The following is an 18,510-nucleotide window of genomic DNA, read 5'->3' on the forward strand; positions in this document are numbered from 1 at the left end:
TCTGGGACCAATGGGATGAAATATCACTACATGGCATATAATGGCATTGTTAGATACACGGGTGGTGTCAGAGGACTGGAGAATTGCAAATGTTACACCCTGGTTCAAAAAAGGGTGTAAGGATAAACCCAACAACTACAGGCCAGGCAATTTAACCTCGGTAGTGGGGAAACATTTAGAAATGATAACGCGGGACAAAGTTAACAGTCACTTGGACAAGTGTGGATTAATTAAGGAAAGCTATCACGGATTTGTTAAAGGCAAATCATGTTTAACTAGGTTGAGAAAGCGGTTATGAAAGCATACGGGATCCTGGGCTTTATAAATAGAGGCATAGAGTACAAAAGCAAGGAGGTTACGATGAACTTTTATAAAACACTGGTTCGTCCACAACTGGAGTATTGTGTCCAGTTCTGGGCACTGCACTTTAGGAAGGATGTGAAGGCCTTAGAGAGGGTGCAGAAGAGATTTACTGGAATGATTCCAGGTATGAAGGACTTCAGTTACGTGGATAGACTGGAGAAGCTGGGGATGTTTTCCTTAGAGCAGAGAAGGTTGAGAGGAGATTTGATAGAGGTGTTCAAAATCATGAAGGGACTAGACAGAGATAGAGAGAAACTGTTCCCATTGGTGGAAGGGTCAAAAACCAGAAGACACAGATTTAAGGTGATTGGCAAAAGAACCAAAGGCGAAATGATGAAAATCTTTTTTACACAGCAAGTGGTTATAATCTGGAATGCACTGGCTGAGGGAATGGTGGAGGCAGATTCAATCATGGCTTTCAAAAGGGAATTGGATATATACTTGAAAGAAAACAATTTGCAGGGCTACGGGGATAGCACGTGGGAGTGGGACTAGCTGGACTGCTCTTGCAGAGATCCGGCACCGACTCGATGGGCTGAATGGCCTCCTTCCATGCTGTAACCATTTGATGATTCTATGACTCTATAAACTTAAATATGAAAAGGAAGGAAAAGCCCATCCTGCCCATCAAGCCCATCCCATGTAGATATGTTGCAGCCACGTATATCATTGATCCCACCTCCCACAGTCTGCATCCTCCTTGGAAAAAAGCAGGGCCAATTTGGGAAAAACTCTGAGAATTCCTCTTTGACCCCTGAAGACAGTCAAGTAAACCTCCAGGAGATGGCGAGAACTCATAAATCCTCCTATTGTCAGCTACCTCACAACTTACCCTATAAAGCTGGAAATGTCCACTCCTCCCTAAACGTACAGAAATGGAGAGTAGAGGAAATATAAGCAAAATACGAACATACAAACAATGACGGACAAGAAAAAACCCACTGGTCCATCCAGCCTTTTCCACAAAATTGTGATACCTTGTGCATCACAATATATCCACTCCTCAGCCAAAACCATGTGATCTCCTCAGAAAGGGGAAAAAACACTTAAAAAGCCAGTCCAATTTGGGAAAAAAAAATCTGGGAAACTCCTCTGCGACACTGTTCGGCGATCGACACTAGTCCAGGAGATCACCCTGACCCTGCTACCAACTCTCATCACCATAAGAATTAGCAGAGCTCTGCAATGTGAGCCAAGCATGTAATGTGAGCCAAGTGTTCTTTAACGGCTGCTCTTTGTGCGACCTGAACTGAAGCAGTCAACAGTATAACTCCAGTCTGCTAGCTGTGCATTGCACTTCACAGACAGCAGTCTGAGAGTGGTGGCTATATTAGGGTTGATTTCAACCCCCAGTGGGTTTTAGCTGGGTGGCGGTGGGGGGTGGAGGAGGGGGTGGTAGCAGATTGAGTGCTAAATGCACTCGCTGACCTAAGTTTGAGGCCCGGGCCTACGTTTTAACTTCCAGGCCTCATCTAATATGCTACTAGTCAACTGCATGCCTTATAAGGGGAGAAAGTGGGAGCTGGCAGGCAGTAAGGAGAGGAAGCTCGAGCAGCCGGAGGCCGGCACCAAAGGAACGCTCTCTGGCAAGCAGGTGAGTCATGGGGACGGGGATTTCGGGAGGGTCTTGTAGAAGGGAACAGGGGAATCCTGGGCAGGGGAGGTCACTACCTTCCTGGTGGGGCCTGGAGGACCACTCCTGCTCCTCCTGACCACACAACGGAAGCTCTTTCACTTTCCTTGGAGGACCTCTTCGGTCTGATACCAGATGCAGACTTGCTTCAGCCTGGGAGGAAAGCCGTGGTGGTTTCCTCACTCAGACCCCGGTTAAAATCAATCGGGGTCCCAGTGACATAATAGGACCCTGATTTGCATAAATTTACAAGGCCCCCAACTGCTTTAGGCGGGCTTCTCATCTGCATGCAGAACCCTGCAGGTTAAAATTGGCAACATCAGGAAAGAGTCAAGTCACGAATGGGTAAGTGACTGCCCACCCACCTGGTTTCCACTGGGCGGGTAGGGTTAAAATCAGCCCCCAGTATAACTGCAGCCTCATTGTTAGGATCAGGTCTTTATACCTGTGTTCGCACTGAGTTGGTGAATCGCCTCACTTCAAAACTTAATCTAATCATCATTGTACATTTCCTTGATGGTGATATATTTGGTTGATAGAGGGTCCTGTTTCAGGCACTTCTATAAACTAATTTATTAATAGTGCATTAGTCTATCACTATATTAAAAACCTTACCACTGTGTGCACTTCCTGCCTGCAGAAGTTGACTTCCTGTTTTCATGTTTTTATCAAACTTATGTCAGCTTTTTCCATTATAAATTCCTGTGTCCATATTGAAATGTATTATAACTTAAATTATAATAGGATGGGTTCAGGAAAGGGTAAATGTATAAGTCTGAAGCGAAAAGTCAAGGCTGTGGAGCAGAGTAGCGATTTAGGTAAAAACAAGCAGAGTGTGTCAGGAAGGGACAGAGACTTTAACAAAGGTAATACAGCATTAGTGACTAAGGTCACATTAGGGAAAAATAGTAAAAAGTTAAAATTAAAGGCACTATATCTAAATGCACGAAGCATTTGTAACAAGATAGATGAATTAATGGCACATATAGAGACAAATGGGTTTGATCTAGTAACCATTACTGAGACGTGATTGCAAGGTGGCCAATGTTGGGAACTCCAGGGTACTTGACTTTCAGAAAAGATATGCAAAATGGAAAAGGAGTGGGGGTGGGGGGGGGAGTGATAGCCCTGATAATTAAGGATGAGATAATGGCAGTAATGAGAAAGGATCCGAGCTCAGAAATTCAGGATGTAGAATCAGTATGGGTGGAGCTAAGAAATAATAAGCAGCAAAAAACATTGATGGGAGTAGTTTATAGGCCCCCTAACAGTAGTTATATTGTTGGATAGAGTATAAATTAGGAAATTAGAAGAGAATGTAACAAGGGTAATGCAATAATCGTGGGAGACTTAAATCTTCATATAGACTGGACAAACCAAATTGGCAAAAGTAGTTTGGAGGATGAGTTCACGGAATGCATTTGAGACAGTTTTCTAGAACAATATGTCAAGAAACCAACTAGGGAATAGGCTATTTAGATCTAGTATTGTGTAATGAGACAAGATTAATTAATAATCTCATAGTTAAGGATCCTCTAGGGCAGAGTAATGAGGGGCGAGTTGGCTAAGGTAGATTGGGAAATTAGATTAAAAAATATGAGGGTAGATAAGCAATGGCAAACATTTAAAGAAAAAATTAATAATTCGCAACGAATATACATTCCCTTGAGGAATAAAAACTCCACGGCAAAAGCGATCTAACTGTGGCTGACTAGAGAGGTTAAGGATAGTGTTAGATTAAAAGAAGCGGCTTACAATGCTGCCAAAAAGAGTGGTAAGCCTGAGGATTGGGTGAGTTTTACAAATCAGCAAAGGATGACCAAAAAATTGATAAAGAGGGAGAAAATTGAACATGAGAGTAAACTAGCAAGAAATGTAAAAACATATTAGAAGAGCTTTTCACAAGTATGTAAAAAGGAAGAGACTAGCAAAAGTAAATCTGGGTCCCTTAGAGGTAGAGGCAGGAGAAATTATAATGGGGAATATGGAAATGGAAGAGATGTTAAACAAATATTTTGTGTCTGTCTTCACAGCAGAAGACACAAAAAACATACTAGAAATAGTGGGGAACCGAGGGTCTAATGAGAGTGGGGAACTTAAAGTAATTAATATTAGTAAAGAAAAAGTACTGGAGAAATTAATGGGACTAAAATCCAACAAATCCCCTGGGCCTGATGGCCTACATCCTAGGGTTTTATTAGAGGTGGCTGCAGAGGTAGTGGATGCATTGGTTTTGATCTTCCAGAATTCCCTAGATTCTAGAACAGTCCCTGTGGATTGGGAGGTAGCAAATGTAACTTTGCTATTCAAGAAAGGAGGGAGAGAGAAAACAGGGAACTATAGGCCAGTTAGCCTGACTTCAGTAGTAGGGAAAATGCTAGAATCTAGCATTAAGGATATAGTAATGGGATACTGAGAAAATCATAATATGATTAGGCAGAGTCATCACGGTTTTATGAAAGGGAAATCATGTTTGACAAATCTATTAGAGTTATTTGAGGGTGTAACTAGCAGGGTAGATAAGGGGGAACCAGTGGATGTAGTATATTTGGATTTTCAACAGACATTTGATAAGATGCCACACAAGAGGTTGTTACATAAGATTAGGGGGTAATATATTAGCGTGGATTGAGGATTGGTTAATGGACAGAAAATAGAGAATAGGAATAAACGGGTCATTTTTGGGTTGCAAGCTGTTAGTAGTGGGGTGCCGCAATGATCAGTGCTTGGGCCTCCACTGTTTACAATATATATCAATGACTTAGATGAGGGGACCGAGTGTAATGTATCCAAGTTTGCCGATGATCCAAAGCTAGGTGGGAAAGCAAGCTGTGAGGAGGATGCAACGAGGCTGCAAAGGGATATAGACAGGTTAAGTGAGTGGGCGAGAAGGTGGCAGATGGAGTATAATGTGTGGAAATGTGAAATTATCTACTTTGGTAGGAAGAACAGAAAAGCAGAATATTTTTTAAAAGGTGAGAGACTAAGAAATGTTGGTAATCAGAGGGATTTGGGTATCCTTGTACATGAATAACAGAAAGTTAACATGCAGATACAGCAATCAATTAAGAAGGCAAATGGTATGTTAGACTTTATTGCAAGGGGGTTGGAGTACAAGAGTAAGGAGGTCTTGCTGCAATTATATAGGGCTCTGATGAGACCACACCTGGAGTACTGTGTGCAGTTTTAGTCTCCTTACCCAAGAAAGGATATACTTGCCTTAGAGGAAGTGCAACGAAGGTTCACTAGATTGCTTCCTGGGATAAGGGGGTTGTCCTATGAGGAGAGATTGAGTAGAATGGGCCTATATTCTCTGGAGTTTAGAAGAATGAGAGCTGATCTCATTGAAACATATAAAATTCTTAGAGGGCTTGACAGGGTAGATGCGGAGAGGCTGTTTCCCCTGGCTTGAGAATCTAGAAATAGGGATAATAGTCTCAAGATAAGGGGGCGGCCATTTAGAACCAAGATGAGGAAAAATGTCTTTACTCAGAGAGTTGTGAATCTTTGGAATTCTCTACCCCAGAGGGCTGTGGTTGCTGAGTCGTTGAGTATATTCAAGACTGAGATTTGTAGATTTTTGGACACTAAGGGATATGGGGATAGGGCAGGAAAGTGGAGTTGAGGTAGAAGATCAGCCATGATCTTATTGAATGGTGGAGCAGGCTTGAGGTGACGTATGGCCTACTCCAGCTCCTATTTCTTATGTTCTTATAGTGGGATTTGTCTTTGTAAGTTACCACGGTTTGTAATTGCACAATTTGGCCACCAGGTGGCCTGGGAAGCCAATCTGAACTTTCCCTCTCAGGTCCAGTGCCTTGTGTTTTCCTGATTGATTTGCCCCTGGGGTTAGATAATTTTAACAGTACTTTTAAAGTTTTAATTTAGGATTTTTAATTTTATATATTTAACTGGTAGATCTCCAATGTTGTTGCTCACAGTGAATCAGTGGACTCACTGTTTAATAAGGGTTTTGAGGCCATAGAGTCACTAATTTACAGTGACTGAAAAGTCAAATTCAATTTTTCATCACATTTATTCAGGGATATTTACTGATGCATTAGGAATTGAGTTTCACAAGTCAGTCCATTATTCTGTGAAATCTGTGAATGAGTATCATATAGTTATAGATGGATTTGGATCTGTTTGGAGACTGGTCACCAGTGGTGTTCCGCAGGGATCAGTGTTAAGACCGTTGCTCTTCACTATTTTTATTAATGATCTAGATGTAGGTGTGGGGGGCACGATCTGCAAGTTTGCAGATGATACTAATATCTGTGCGAGTGTTAGGACTGTAGACGATGCTTGACTGCTTCAGGGGGATCTTGATTTGTTGGGGGATTGGGCTTGTTATTGGTAAATAATGTTTAACTTGGAAAACTGCAGTGTTATGCAGGTGGGCAGGGTATACATACATCCTTCAGGGAAAAGCAGGTAGAGAAAGAAAGCTATCTGGATGTTCTAGTGTATAGATCTCTAAAGATTAGTGAGCAATGCCGTGAAGCGATAGCTAGAGCGAATAGGATGTTGGGTGCAGTTATAGGACGATTGACTATAAGACAAAGCATACTATTTTGCCATTGTACATGACCTTGGTCACACTTCATTTAAAATACTGTGTCCAGTCTTGTTCTCCTCACATGGTGGGTGATGTTGAGGCTTTGGAAAGGGTGCAGAGGAGGGCCTTTAGATTAATTCCCAGTTTGAAGCATCTTAATTATCAAGATAGGCTAAAAGAGCTGGGACTCTACACTTTAGAGAAGCGTAGACTTAGGAGTGATCTGATCGAGGTTTATAAGATGATGAAGGGAATAGATTGTGTTTGAGTTGGCAGTTTGTTCCAATTAAATAGGTTAGGGAGGACCAGAGGTCATAATTTTAAATTGTATACGGCCAGATTTAGGTTAGATGTCAGGAGGTGATTCTTTTCCCAGAGAATAGTGGACCTTTGGAACAGGCTGCTGGCTCGTGCGGTGAACACCGATTCTTTGAATTCCTTCAAGTGAGAGCTGAACCTGTTTCTAGCAGGGGAGGAGTTCACTTCTTACAAAAGGTGGGTACTGCATAGAATTATCAGGGCCAAAGTGATCTCCTGGAGTAGTTTTGATCACCTAAAGGGGATCGGAGAGGAATTTCCCAGATTCTCTTCCTCCAAATTGGCCTGGGTTTTTAATCTGTTTTCTCACCTCTCCCAGGAGATCACATAGTTTTGGGTGGGGAGTGTATATATTATGATGCACATGGTATCACAATTGTGTGAGACAGGCTGGATGTACTAGAGGATCTTTTCCTGTCCGTCATTGTTCGTATATATATATTCCTTTTAGTATTTAATTTTTCTCAGTTACCATTTCTAATGCTGAGAATACACAATAAGATGGTGCACAAGACTCACCAATTGGCGGTAGATATCTGGACTCGAATTCACTCACGGTTAGCAGTGTTATAATATTGTAAAATAGTGTAACACCATTTTGTATTTCACAGATTGGGGAGAGACCCATTTGGAACGGCTTAACACCTCGTTTTATTGCAGCATAATTTCTGGTCCAGTTTTGGGGCTTTGTTTTTTCCACTCGCCCCTTCATGTGGGAGCTCATTTAAATTTATACATATCACGAGGTTAGCACGCTGGGAGGATGAAGAAAGCAGAAGGGAAGAAACGAGAGTTGTTCTTGTCCAACGCACAAAGTGTTTGCGACTGGACTTTGCTGATAAAAGGCACGTGAATATGGCTCAGAGCAGTCAGAATTTAAAAAAAAAATAATTCTAGGGATGTGGGCATCGTTGAAAAGCATGACATTTTATTGCCCATCCCTAGTTGCCTTTGAAAAGTTGGTGGTGGGCCTCTTGAGCTGCTGCAGTCCATGTGGTTAGTGCATAATGGGGGTTAAATTGGTTAACCCCCGAAAATGTGCTTGGGGATTGCAGTACGCGATTAACCTGAACCAAATGTTTTATATGATTGCTGTGTGCAGCCAGCCCTACCTGCACTGTTGAGCGGCTGCTCACCAGCAGGGGGCCTTGATAGCGTGAGTGGCTAGCAACACTGAAAAGCCGCCAGCACCTCTTAAAGGGGAAGTGCACTGTGGCTGCAGGAAGTGGTGGAAGTCAATGGTGAAGTGAATCTGTGCTGCAATACGGTGAAGCATGGTGATGATGGGAACTCTGGAATTTTTAATGAGTAACAACTTGGCTGCTTAAAGTTTGCGGGACTCTTATATTTTGAAAATATAAGAAATGATTCTGAACGGAGTCTGAACGGAGATTGGAAATCGCACACGTAAAACACAGATGCAGGTTCAGCCCTTGTGTTTACAAACTGTTGAGTTCCTTCAAAACATTAAATAAAGATTGCTCACATCTACATCCTACATCCTCCAATCAGTACGCCAGACCCCGCCAATCTGCCGATCTGAGTTTGTACCGGGCCTGCGACAGACCGTGCACCAAGATTCTCCCTGATGATGCGCTACAGGCCTTGGTGCAAGAGGCAGACAGAAGGAGGGACAGCCTATATCCGCAGAGGGGGAGGGGGACAAGAGGCCCTCCAGACATATGCGCCTGAGGCAGTATGGGATGAGGTCAATGCCAGGAGCATTGCTTCACGAATATGGATGCAGTGCAAGAATAAGTGCAATGATTTGACACGAGTAGTCAAGGTATGTGAGTTCAACTGTCATGTGGCATATTCATTTCACCCAAACATCTTGCAGGACTCTCACCGACACACTTCCCGCTTCCTTGCAGGAGAAGGTGGCGCATAACAGGAGGCAGTAGGTTGCAGTGGCTCCATGGAACATGAACCTGCTGTCCTCTCTCAGGATGACAGCATTCCTGTACCACCACTGCTACTCCACCAGTGCCCTTGCTGTTGCCTGTCAGCTAGCCAGCCCACTCCCTGTAGAGTATTGAAACTTTAATATAGGAACATAGGAACAGGAGTAGGCCATTTAGCCCCTCGAGCCTCTTCCGCCATTCAGTGAGATCATGGTTGATCTGTGACCTAACTCCATGTACCCGCCTTAGCCCCATATCCCTTAATACCTTTGGTTAACAAATATCTATCAATCTCAGATTTAAAATTAATAATTGAGCTAGCATCAAGTGCCATTTGCAGAAGAGTTCCAAACTTCTACCACCCTTTGCGTGTAGAAACGTTTCCTAACTTCACTCCTGAAAGTCCTGGCTCTAATTTTTAAGCTATATCCCCTCGTCCCACTGATCTACCGCATAAGCTCCCTACTCTACATGCTGCCAGCGTTCGTTAAGTGTGCGTGCGGAAATGCCGTTACCAATATGTCGTCCTGCGCTCGTCACTTTGGAAGTATGCATGCACACCTTGGAAGCCATTTTTGGTCTTCAGGAGTCTGTGTAGCGCAACGGGCGTTACGCGGCCCAATTTAGCCCCCTATGTGCCTCCAGAATGAGAGATCTGGGCATATATAAAAGCTAATTATAATCAGTCATGTATCCTCTTTCAAATAGTTATGATTTAGATGTTGTAGCATTATTATCAAGAGAGAATATATTATTGGTCAAATAACTCTCCTTAAATTGATTTGACAATAGCTGCAGTAAAGTATTTTCAACAGTGATTATTTAGATGCAATACATTTTCTTTTAGTGTATCTCACTGCGAGTATACTGCCTGATAAATTAGAGTTTAGTCATGGGAGTGTAATCTCTGTGATAAACATACAGGTTGCATATTTTTAGGTACAATATAAGCTGCCATGTGTTGGAACAAACTGCAGCATAATCTGATGATCAGGGTTTTTTCTAGTTGGATGTTAATGGTGGGTAAAAATCAAGCAGAAATGGTTAAACATTTAACTTTTCTTTTCACAGAAAATTTCTGCCGCTTGCACGTCAGCTCCTGATTGGGGTCCATACTTGGAACAACACAGAGGGGAAAGATACAACAACAGGCCTGATTCTACACAAGCCCCTCACTGCATACAACTTCTGGCTACTGCTGAAATGTGAACATTTAAGGGAAAATTTCTTGTATAATTTGTCAACATTGGTCCTGAAAATCCACAGCCGTTCTGGTGTATTCCCACCGTAACTTCAGTGGGAGTTCTCCAGAACAGCCAGCAGCTCCCCCTGGACCCAGATACGACTTTGGTTGAAGTTTCCTCTGCCTACTGCAAACATGGGCATCAATTTGGGGCAGGGTGGGGCCAGAGTAGAATTATTTAGCATTAGAGTTCCCGCATCATGAGCCTTCAGTCCTGTTCCTATCTGAGTCCTGGTGCTTAATAGAAGGGATTCCAGCCACTGCACATTGTTGACAGGAACTCCTGGTCTCACAATTCCCACCTACTATATTCAGTGGCTGGGCTCCCTCCCATTAGCCACAGGATGTGGGTTGGAATGACACAGTGGGACCTGATCCACACTGATTTTTGTCACCAAAATCTGACACAGACCAGGCCACAAAATACTGACTGTCCATGTGTAATGGTGATGGGTGGAGTGTCTGCTGACACAGGTCAGTCATGACTTGTCTGCTGGGCTGAATCCTGCCCAGGAACTGAGTTTTAAAAACAGACAGATCATTAAATCTTATCTGATCAATTCTTGTTGAGTAATTACTTTCCACTCTTTACTTTTCAGGTGGCAGTTGTACAACTGCTACAAAAATTCTTCATTCTCATGCAGCAGATATTTTTATAATCTGTATTAACACTGTGCTATACATAATAGATTTAGTGTGCTTTAATCAGATTTAGACCAAGCTCAAACTGACCTCAAGAGCAGCAGTGTTGAACTGTGGAACTTATAATTGAAAATATTAACTGGACAATTTTCATAGTGTCCACCATTTAATGGTAACTGTCAGTTATCAACTGGTGCTAATTCTGGCACCTGCAAATTTCCTATCCCCAAAAATATCTTCATAACGGCAGAGAACCCACCCAATCCCAACTACAATGGATACAACTGAAAAGATCTGGGGCAGGCTCAACACAGTACCTGGGGCAGTCTCAACACAGTACCTGGGGCAGCCTCAACACAGTACCTGGGGCAGTCTCAACACAGTACCTGGGGCAGGCTCAACACAGTACCTAGGACAGGCTCATCACAATACCTGGGGCAGTCTCAACACAGTACCTGGGGCAGGCTCAACACAGTACCTGGGGCAGTCTCAACACAGTACTTGGGGCAGTCTCAACACAGTACTTGGGGCAGTCTCAACACAATACCTGGGGCAGGCTCAACACAGTATCTAGAGCAGGCTCAACACAGTACCTGGGGCTATCTCAATGGAGTACCTGGGCCAGTCTCAACACAGTACTTGGGGCAGTTTCAGCACAGTCCCTGGGCCAGTCTCAACACAGTACTTGGGGCAGTCTCAGCACAGTCCCTGGGGCAGTCTCAACACAGTACCTCAAGCAGTCTCAACACAGTACCTGGGGCAGTCTCGACACAGTACTGGGGTTGTGTCAACACAGTTTCATAAGAACATAAGAAATTGGAGCAGGAGTAGGCCAATCGGCCCCTCGAGCCTGCTCCGCCATTCAATAAGATCATGGCTGATCTGATCCCAACCACAAATCTAAAGAGTCGGCACAGTACTTGGAGTAATGTCAACACAGTACCTGGGGCAGTCTGAAAACACTTCCTGGGGCAGTGCCAACCCTTTTAGCAGCAGGTATATCCGTTCCACCTGTATCTTCATTTCCAGCTGAACTCATCTTACTCCCAAGCGACAATATCTCAACTGGCTTCAGTCTCATCTTCCTCTGACATCAAACACTTTCAAAATTAATAAAATCATACTCTGATCAATGCTATAATTAATACCCAGCACCATGAGTGCTGATTTATAGTGATTCACTGAATTTCCTGCATAACTTCAGCTATACATTATACACCCTTCTCTGCCTATAACTGACTAGTACAGCCTCACAAACTAACTTGGTATTTCATGCCCTGTCCTTAATACACTGTTCCTGTGAAGATATGTTTCTATGTCTTCTAGCTGACGGTTCTTGCAGAAGAAAGAGAAGCTAAGTAAACTAAAGGAGAGAGAGACTGCTATTTCTACTAAGACAATGAGACAGATTGCTCCCTCTACCACAGAAGTACTTCCAGAAAAAGATTACGACAGATTGTCTGCTACTTGCTACTACTGATTGTCTGAGTGGTCCAGAACCCTTTAATTTTTTATCTTGATTTCAAAAGGAGGTCTCCCTACATTCAATTAACCAACCAGAGTGATACATGTGCCAGAAAGTCTCACCCCATTTCTGTCAATCAAACCTGATGAATGTCATTGAGTCACTGGGGCATGACATTTCCCTCAGCATGACAGATTTTGTGTCTGCACTTTTCTGGCGTTTTCTCTATCAAACTTGCATTTCTCGAGAATTTTTCTTACACAAATGAGGGGATGTAACATCTTTATGTTCCATTCGGTATTATTCTAAATGGTGTGAATTAGGGACAATGATTTCTCATACTAGTAAGGAAGGTCTGTAGTATTAACACATCTTCTTGATACAATTAACAGAGGATTTTATGGTTTTAATTAGTTTGTGGCTTTTCCATGGCTTGAACTAGCTGAGAGCTTGTGTTAGCTGAAAGCCTCTTCCTAGCATTCAGTTCAACAGCTGAACTCCATTTTGTGTGGTCAGCTTTCAAGCTAAAACTCCAATTTAGGTGGTTTACAGGGCATTACCCCATCGTATCTTAAAGGTACTCTTTGGGCGATTTACGGGCACTGTCCTACAACTCCCCCCTCCTTGGGAAAGAAGAGCCATCATATTATCAACAACAACAACAACTTGAATTTATATAGTGCCTTTAATTCAGTAGAACGTCCCAAGGCACCTCATAGGATCGTTATCAAACAAAATTTGACACTGAGCTACATAAGGAGGTATTAGGACAGATGACCTTGGTCAAAGAGATAGGTTTTAAGGAGCGTCTTAAAGAAGGAGGGAGAGGTAGAGAGGCGGAAAGGTTTAGGGAGGGAATTCCGGAGCTAAGGGCCTAGGCTGCTGAAGGCATGGCCACCAAGGGATGCGCAAGAAGCAAGAATTGGAGGAGCTCAGACAAGGAGTGTACCTTAGAACAATAACATCTGGCATATGCGTCACCTACTGTTACAATACAGGATGGCCTTAAAGTACATATAAAATAATGAATATATTCGACTACAAATAAGTAGCACAATTGGCCTAGCTATACTGATTCAATGTGGAATAGTCGAGTCTCTTCTAATCGGTAATTAGAACCATATTGGTGAAATCTTGCAAAACTTCAGTATGGATTAATAGTTAGGCTGATAAACCTCAACACAAGGATGGATCCAGATCCTTTTCAAACTGGTTATCATTAATTTGGTCTCTGGTCTAAAACCTGGGCCAAAGATAAGACTTGTTCTTTTGGAGTCCGTTCCTCACTCCACATCATTCCTAACCCTACAGCATTAGCTATTTGAGCCATCAGAGGATTTAATTTAAAACATGGTTAACTACTCGTAGTGTAACCAGTCCGATGTTTTCTTGACCATAATTAGTCTGGCATTATTCCACATTTTGTACCACAAAAGGATGCTGTGAATACTGTGCCCATCAATACATCTAAGCTCTGGTGTATAGGTTCTCGAGATGTGGAGATGGTCTTTCATCATTGGATCTGCATGATCATTCTCTTTTATGTCTGAATTTGAAAAAAAATGCTGATCAATTGTGTGAATGCAATATGCATCAATTGGTTTCTCATCAATATCTCCTTCTAAGACTTCTCTTATTTTTAAGCCCTGAGGGTGATTTAGCTGAGCAGCACTTCCTATCTGAGCAGGCCTCTTGCTATCTGAATCTTCCTTTATTTCCCTGGAAGAGGGATCCGTGGGATCTTGATCATCCTTCTTACAATAATGGTTATCACGGGGTTCGATAGCATCAGGTTCAATCCGATGGAGGTAACATACATCAACTAGTGAATCTACATGTTTTGTCACTGCGACTTCTTTCATGTTTAAGTTCTGGGAATCCTTTTGCTCAGCAGCATCTCCGGACTCTCATAGCCTGGTCAGCCTAATATTTGCGTTGGGAACGCTGGAGGTTATTGCCGAGGTGTGTTGGGAGCCGGTACCTCCATTCGTACTCTGGTTTTGCTGCACCCTCCATCTTTTGGTTTATTTTCTCATTAAGATTTTTCAATTCCCCCCAGTAGACCGGAATTATCTTTACCTGAGTGGCTTGATCGAGCATCCAGATGCTGTCTCTCCCTTTGTCAGGAGCTAGTATTTTGCAGCCTAAGTTTGGAATAACTGTTCCTCAGTAGCCTATCATTCCTATCCCTCTGGGACTCTTGGCCTCGGTTACCTGAATTCCTGTTCCTGTAGATCTGGCCTCTCCTATAGCTTTATCTCGAAAATATTTGTCACAAGTGTGTCCTACTTGACCTTTTGACAGGGAATTCGAGTGTCTTACTGGTTCCCCTCTTGATTAGCATTGTTAGCTGTCAGTTTGGGTGTGACCCTCCCTCAAACAGTAAGGAAATCTGTTGGCTGCAAACAGAATATAGCTGCACATATAAGTTGGGTTCCTCTGACCTAGAGGCACTCTAAAGGTGAGTGGTGATTGCCCAAGAGTCTTGGGCCTTGTCCCAGTTTGCATAACTAAAGACTCATGCCTCAGTATGGAGACTAATCTTGTATCTCAGGCAGTAGGTTATGACGAAACACTGCAATATTCAAAATCATTCCTTGGTTGGATTACTTCCCTTGCTGCAAAATATATTCATCGTAATCTATCGTAGAAGTCGTGTGGATCTTCCCCTTTCAGTTGTTTAGTCTCATACGCAGTCAGGATAGACTCATCTATATAACGGAACTGACTTTCCCTCTGGTTCAGGCACTCACACACACCATGATGGCTCAGCCAGCTACTGCGGGTGACAGTCTGAACTCAGGAGTAACTGAGAGGAGCAGGAAGTGAATTCTATCCTCTTCACTCGTGATTCTCACCTTTGGCCTTTATTTTTTCGAGGGCGCGGGAGGCCGCAAGGGAGCCCAGTAGCAGGCGGCACACCCGGACATGTTGAGGATGAGGAGGCCCTGTCGATCTCAATGGCAGGGCCTCATTTGAATAAAACTTAACAGACTACGACCTGACACCCGGACAGATTCACTACCTGAGCAGTGGGCGGGAGAGCAGGAAGCCGCAGTCAGGGACCCAGGAGATCGGTCCCCAGCAGTCAGTGGGGGAAGGGGTTGTAGCGCATTTGGGGAGAGGCCTGGGAGTTCCCTTTTCATGTTGGGATGGGGAGAGACCTGGGGATTCCCTTTTCACGGAAAGGTCTTGGCATTCCCTTTTCATGTAGAGCTGGGGAGAGGCTTGGGGATTCCCTTTTCGCAGAAAGGTCTGGGGATTCCCTTTTCATGTTGGGAAATGGAGAAGCCTGGGGATTCCCTTTTCATGGATTTCCAGGGATTCCTTTTCACGTTGGGATGGGGAAAGGACTGTGGATTCCTTTCCCCATCCCAACGTCATGGGGAGAGGCCTGGGCATTTCCTTTTTGCGTTATGATGGGGCGAGGCTTCGGTATTCCCTTTTCACAGAAGGCCTGGAGATTCCGTTTTCGCTTTTGGAGCATGGAGTTTGGCCTGGGGATTCCCTTTTCACGTTGGGATCAGGAACAGGCCTGGTGATTCCCTTTGCACATTGGGATGGGGTAATGCCTGGAGTATCCTTTTTCGCGATGGGAAGGGTGGAGTACTCGTGATTCCCTTTTTGCATTGGGATGGGAAGAGACCTGGGGCGCTAAATTGGGCCGTGTAGCACCTATTGTTTCGGCGCTACACGGCCTCTCTGACATCCAAGATGGCGTCTTGAATGCGCACGCATGTTTCCAGTATGAAATGCACCAGACGCCATTTTGGTATAGGCGTTAGCGCAGGCGCAGATAACAAATGCTGGAATCATGTAAAGGAGGGAGAAAATGGCTTCAATCAGTGTGCAACGTTGATTTAAAGTGATAGACATCATTTTGGGACTTAACGCTCAACTCAACACACAGTCTTAACCCCGACCATCTGAACGTGTCTTAGAGTGCCTGGAGGACCCCCCCACCGGCGCTATTTAAAGGGACCATGCAGGATTTACAGGTTAGTGGCTGGCTTAGTGCTTCTGGCTGAGGAGTCATTTGTAACTGTTTTTGGAGGTCTCCCATACTTGAATACTCGGACTACGGGACATAGCCTAACATTTAGAGCCAGGACATGCAGGAGTGAAATTAGAAAATGCTTCTACATGCAAAGGGTGGGAGAAGCTTGGGAAACTCTTCTGCAAATGGCAGTTGATGCTAGCTCAATTATGAATTCTAAATCTGAGTTTGATAGATTTCTGTGAACCAAGGGTAATAAGGGATATGGGGCTAAGGCGGGTATATGGAGTTAGGTCACAGATCCACCATGATCTCATTGAATGGCGGAATAGGCTCGAGGGGCTGAATGCCACTGCCACTTGCTGCATATTGATATCTGCTACCTCCTCCTTCAAGAAAACGGAACGTGTGTCTGGGTGATGTGCCTGTCATGTATGAATAGCTGCCAGTGTGTGTGGCCTGTGAGTTGTAGGTGGGCGGCTTGCAACAGTGGTAATGTGTGAGGGTGAGAGGAAGCATCTGATGGGAAGAGTTGAGTTCTGATGGAAAGAGTTAGTTGGTAGGTGGGTGTTGGGGGGTTTAGTGTGTGGAGCAGTCGATGCGGCTAGTGGTGCAGTTGGTAGGAGACGCCACTTGACAGTTGACCTCACTCACTTTGAGCACTCACATCAAAGCATTGAACATCTTCCTGCACTGCATCCATGTTCATGATGCTGTGCGCCTGGCATTGACTTCGTCCCCTACTGCCTCCCACTGCCTTTTGGGTATATGTCTGGAGGGCCTCTTGCCCGCCCCCCGCCACCCCCCTCACCACCACCACTGCAGATATAGAAAGCCCCTCCTTCTGTCCACCTCTTGCACCAAGACCTCAGGTGCACTCATAGAGAACCTTGGTGCACGCACTCTCGCAGACCTGGTACAAACTCAGATTGGCAAATTGGTGAAGTTTGGCATGCAGATTGGAGGATGTGGGATTTAGTGGTGCACAACCTTTTTTCAATGTTTTAACATAACTCAACTGTGTGTAAACATAGAAATAGGACCTGTTTTACGTGTGCAATGTCTGATCTCCGTTCAGACTCTGTACAGACAGCAGACTGTTAATTTCAGCAAATAACAGGTTCCAGTTACCTTTCAGAGATTTCGAACAGACAGCCTGCCTTTAAGAGATTGGAGCTCCCCCGCTGGTGGAAAGTCCGAATTGCATGGAATCCTTGTTCAATGCTGATTTCCAATGCAGATTGCAGGCAAGTCCGCAGGCCTGACAAAAATCTCGTCCTGCCTGCGCAAGGACCATTGGGCGCTGGATAATAGCGGATCATGCTACCCCCGCCCAAAAACAGGCCCTATCCAATTTCTCCCCCCTGGGGTTTTCCTTTTTGTTTTGGGATTGGGGAGAAACCAGGAGTTTCCCTTTTCACCTTGGTATTGGGAGAGGCCTGGGGATTCCCTTTTCACGTTGGGATGTGGAGTGGCCTGGAGATTCCCGTATGGCGTTGGGAAGGGGAGAGGCCTGGGGTTTCCCTTTTCACATTGGGATGCGATGAGGCCTGGAGATTCCCTTTTCGCATTAGGATTAGGACAGGCGTCAGGTTTCCCTTCTCACATTGGGATGGAGAGAGGACTTGGGATTCCTGTGTCACGTTTGGAGGATGGGGTGAATCTGCGTCTCTTTGAACTCTGAGGGCCTGGAGGAGCAAAAACAGGAATGCTTCCCCAGGGCCCGCATGGAGTCCTTGGGCCTCCCCAGCTCCAGTATCCTGCAGAATGACATGTAATACTCAGACACTACAGTCCCCCGATTGCAATGCGATGAAGGACCTCATTCTGTTTAATCTTTAGCTAGAATTATATAAATTGTTGAAGGCAATAAACTGATCAAATTAAAAAATATTTTGTTTCCATGGACTTGTCAATATACCCTCTCAACCCAACTACTGAATGATATCTCAAGAGACACACTTGCCTGAATCATCCAACCCAATATTGGGTTGGGTGTCTTTCGGGACACCTTTGGTTGAGGGACGTTGATCCCAGAAATTGGCCCTTGTTGCTCCGGGTTTACACGCGTAAAGTGAGATTAGGTTCTACCCCGTGTCTTGGAATTTGGGCTGTTCTTCACACCAGTCAGCACCACAATGATCTCCTTTTACTAAACAATTCACAAACATATTTATCAATCTCTGTGGCCTCCTGTGAAGAGACAAGAAACAAAGGGTGCTAAGTTGGGCCATCTTGGTACAGGAGTTAGCAAAGGCACAGATAACAAATGCTGAAATCATGTAAAGTAGGGAGAAAATGGCTTCAATCAGTGTGCAACGCTGATTTAAAGTGATAAGTCCCAAAATGGTGTCTAACGCTCAACTCAATGCACAGTCTTAACCACG

The 18,510-nt window shown here is 44.2% G+C and overlaps 1 protein-coding gene across 2 annotated transcripts in view; it reads left to right on the top strand.

Annotated features, from left to right (window-relative positions):
- The window catches only part of LOC137332851 (sodium- and chloride-dependent neutral and basic amino acid transporter B(0+)-like), a 117,747-nt gene extending 107,167 nt beyond the window's left edge, over positions 1-10,580 (top strand). The window contains exon 16 of one of the 2 annotated variants that reach the window (XM_067996805.1): positions 8,385-8,631. In XM_067996805.1, coding sequence (XP_067852906.1) covers positions 8,385-8,564 — 180 coding nt within the window. In that variant the 3' untranslated portion in view covers positions 8,565-8,631. Of the gene's footprint in view, positions 1-8,384; positions 8,632-9,847 lie in introns of those variants that run through there. The other variant, XM_067996806.1, reaches the window with a different exon arrangement.
- Positions 10,581-18,510: the final 7,930 nt, after the last annotated feature.

This window comes from Heptranchias perlo, chromosome 15 (genome assembly GCF_035084215.1).
Source record: "Heptranchias perlo isolate sHepPer1 chromosome 15, sHepPer1.hap1, whole genome shotgun sequence".
In the NCBI taxonomy this organism is placed as follows: domain Eukaryota; kingdom Metazoa; phylum Chordata; class Chondrichthyes; order Hexanchiformes; family Hexanchidae; genus Heptranchias; species Heptranchias perlo.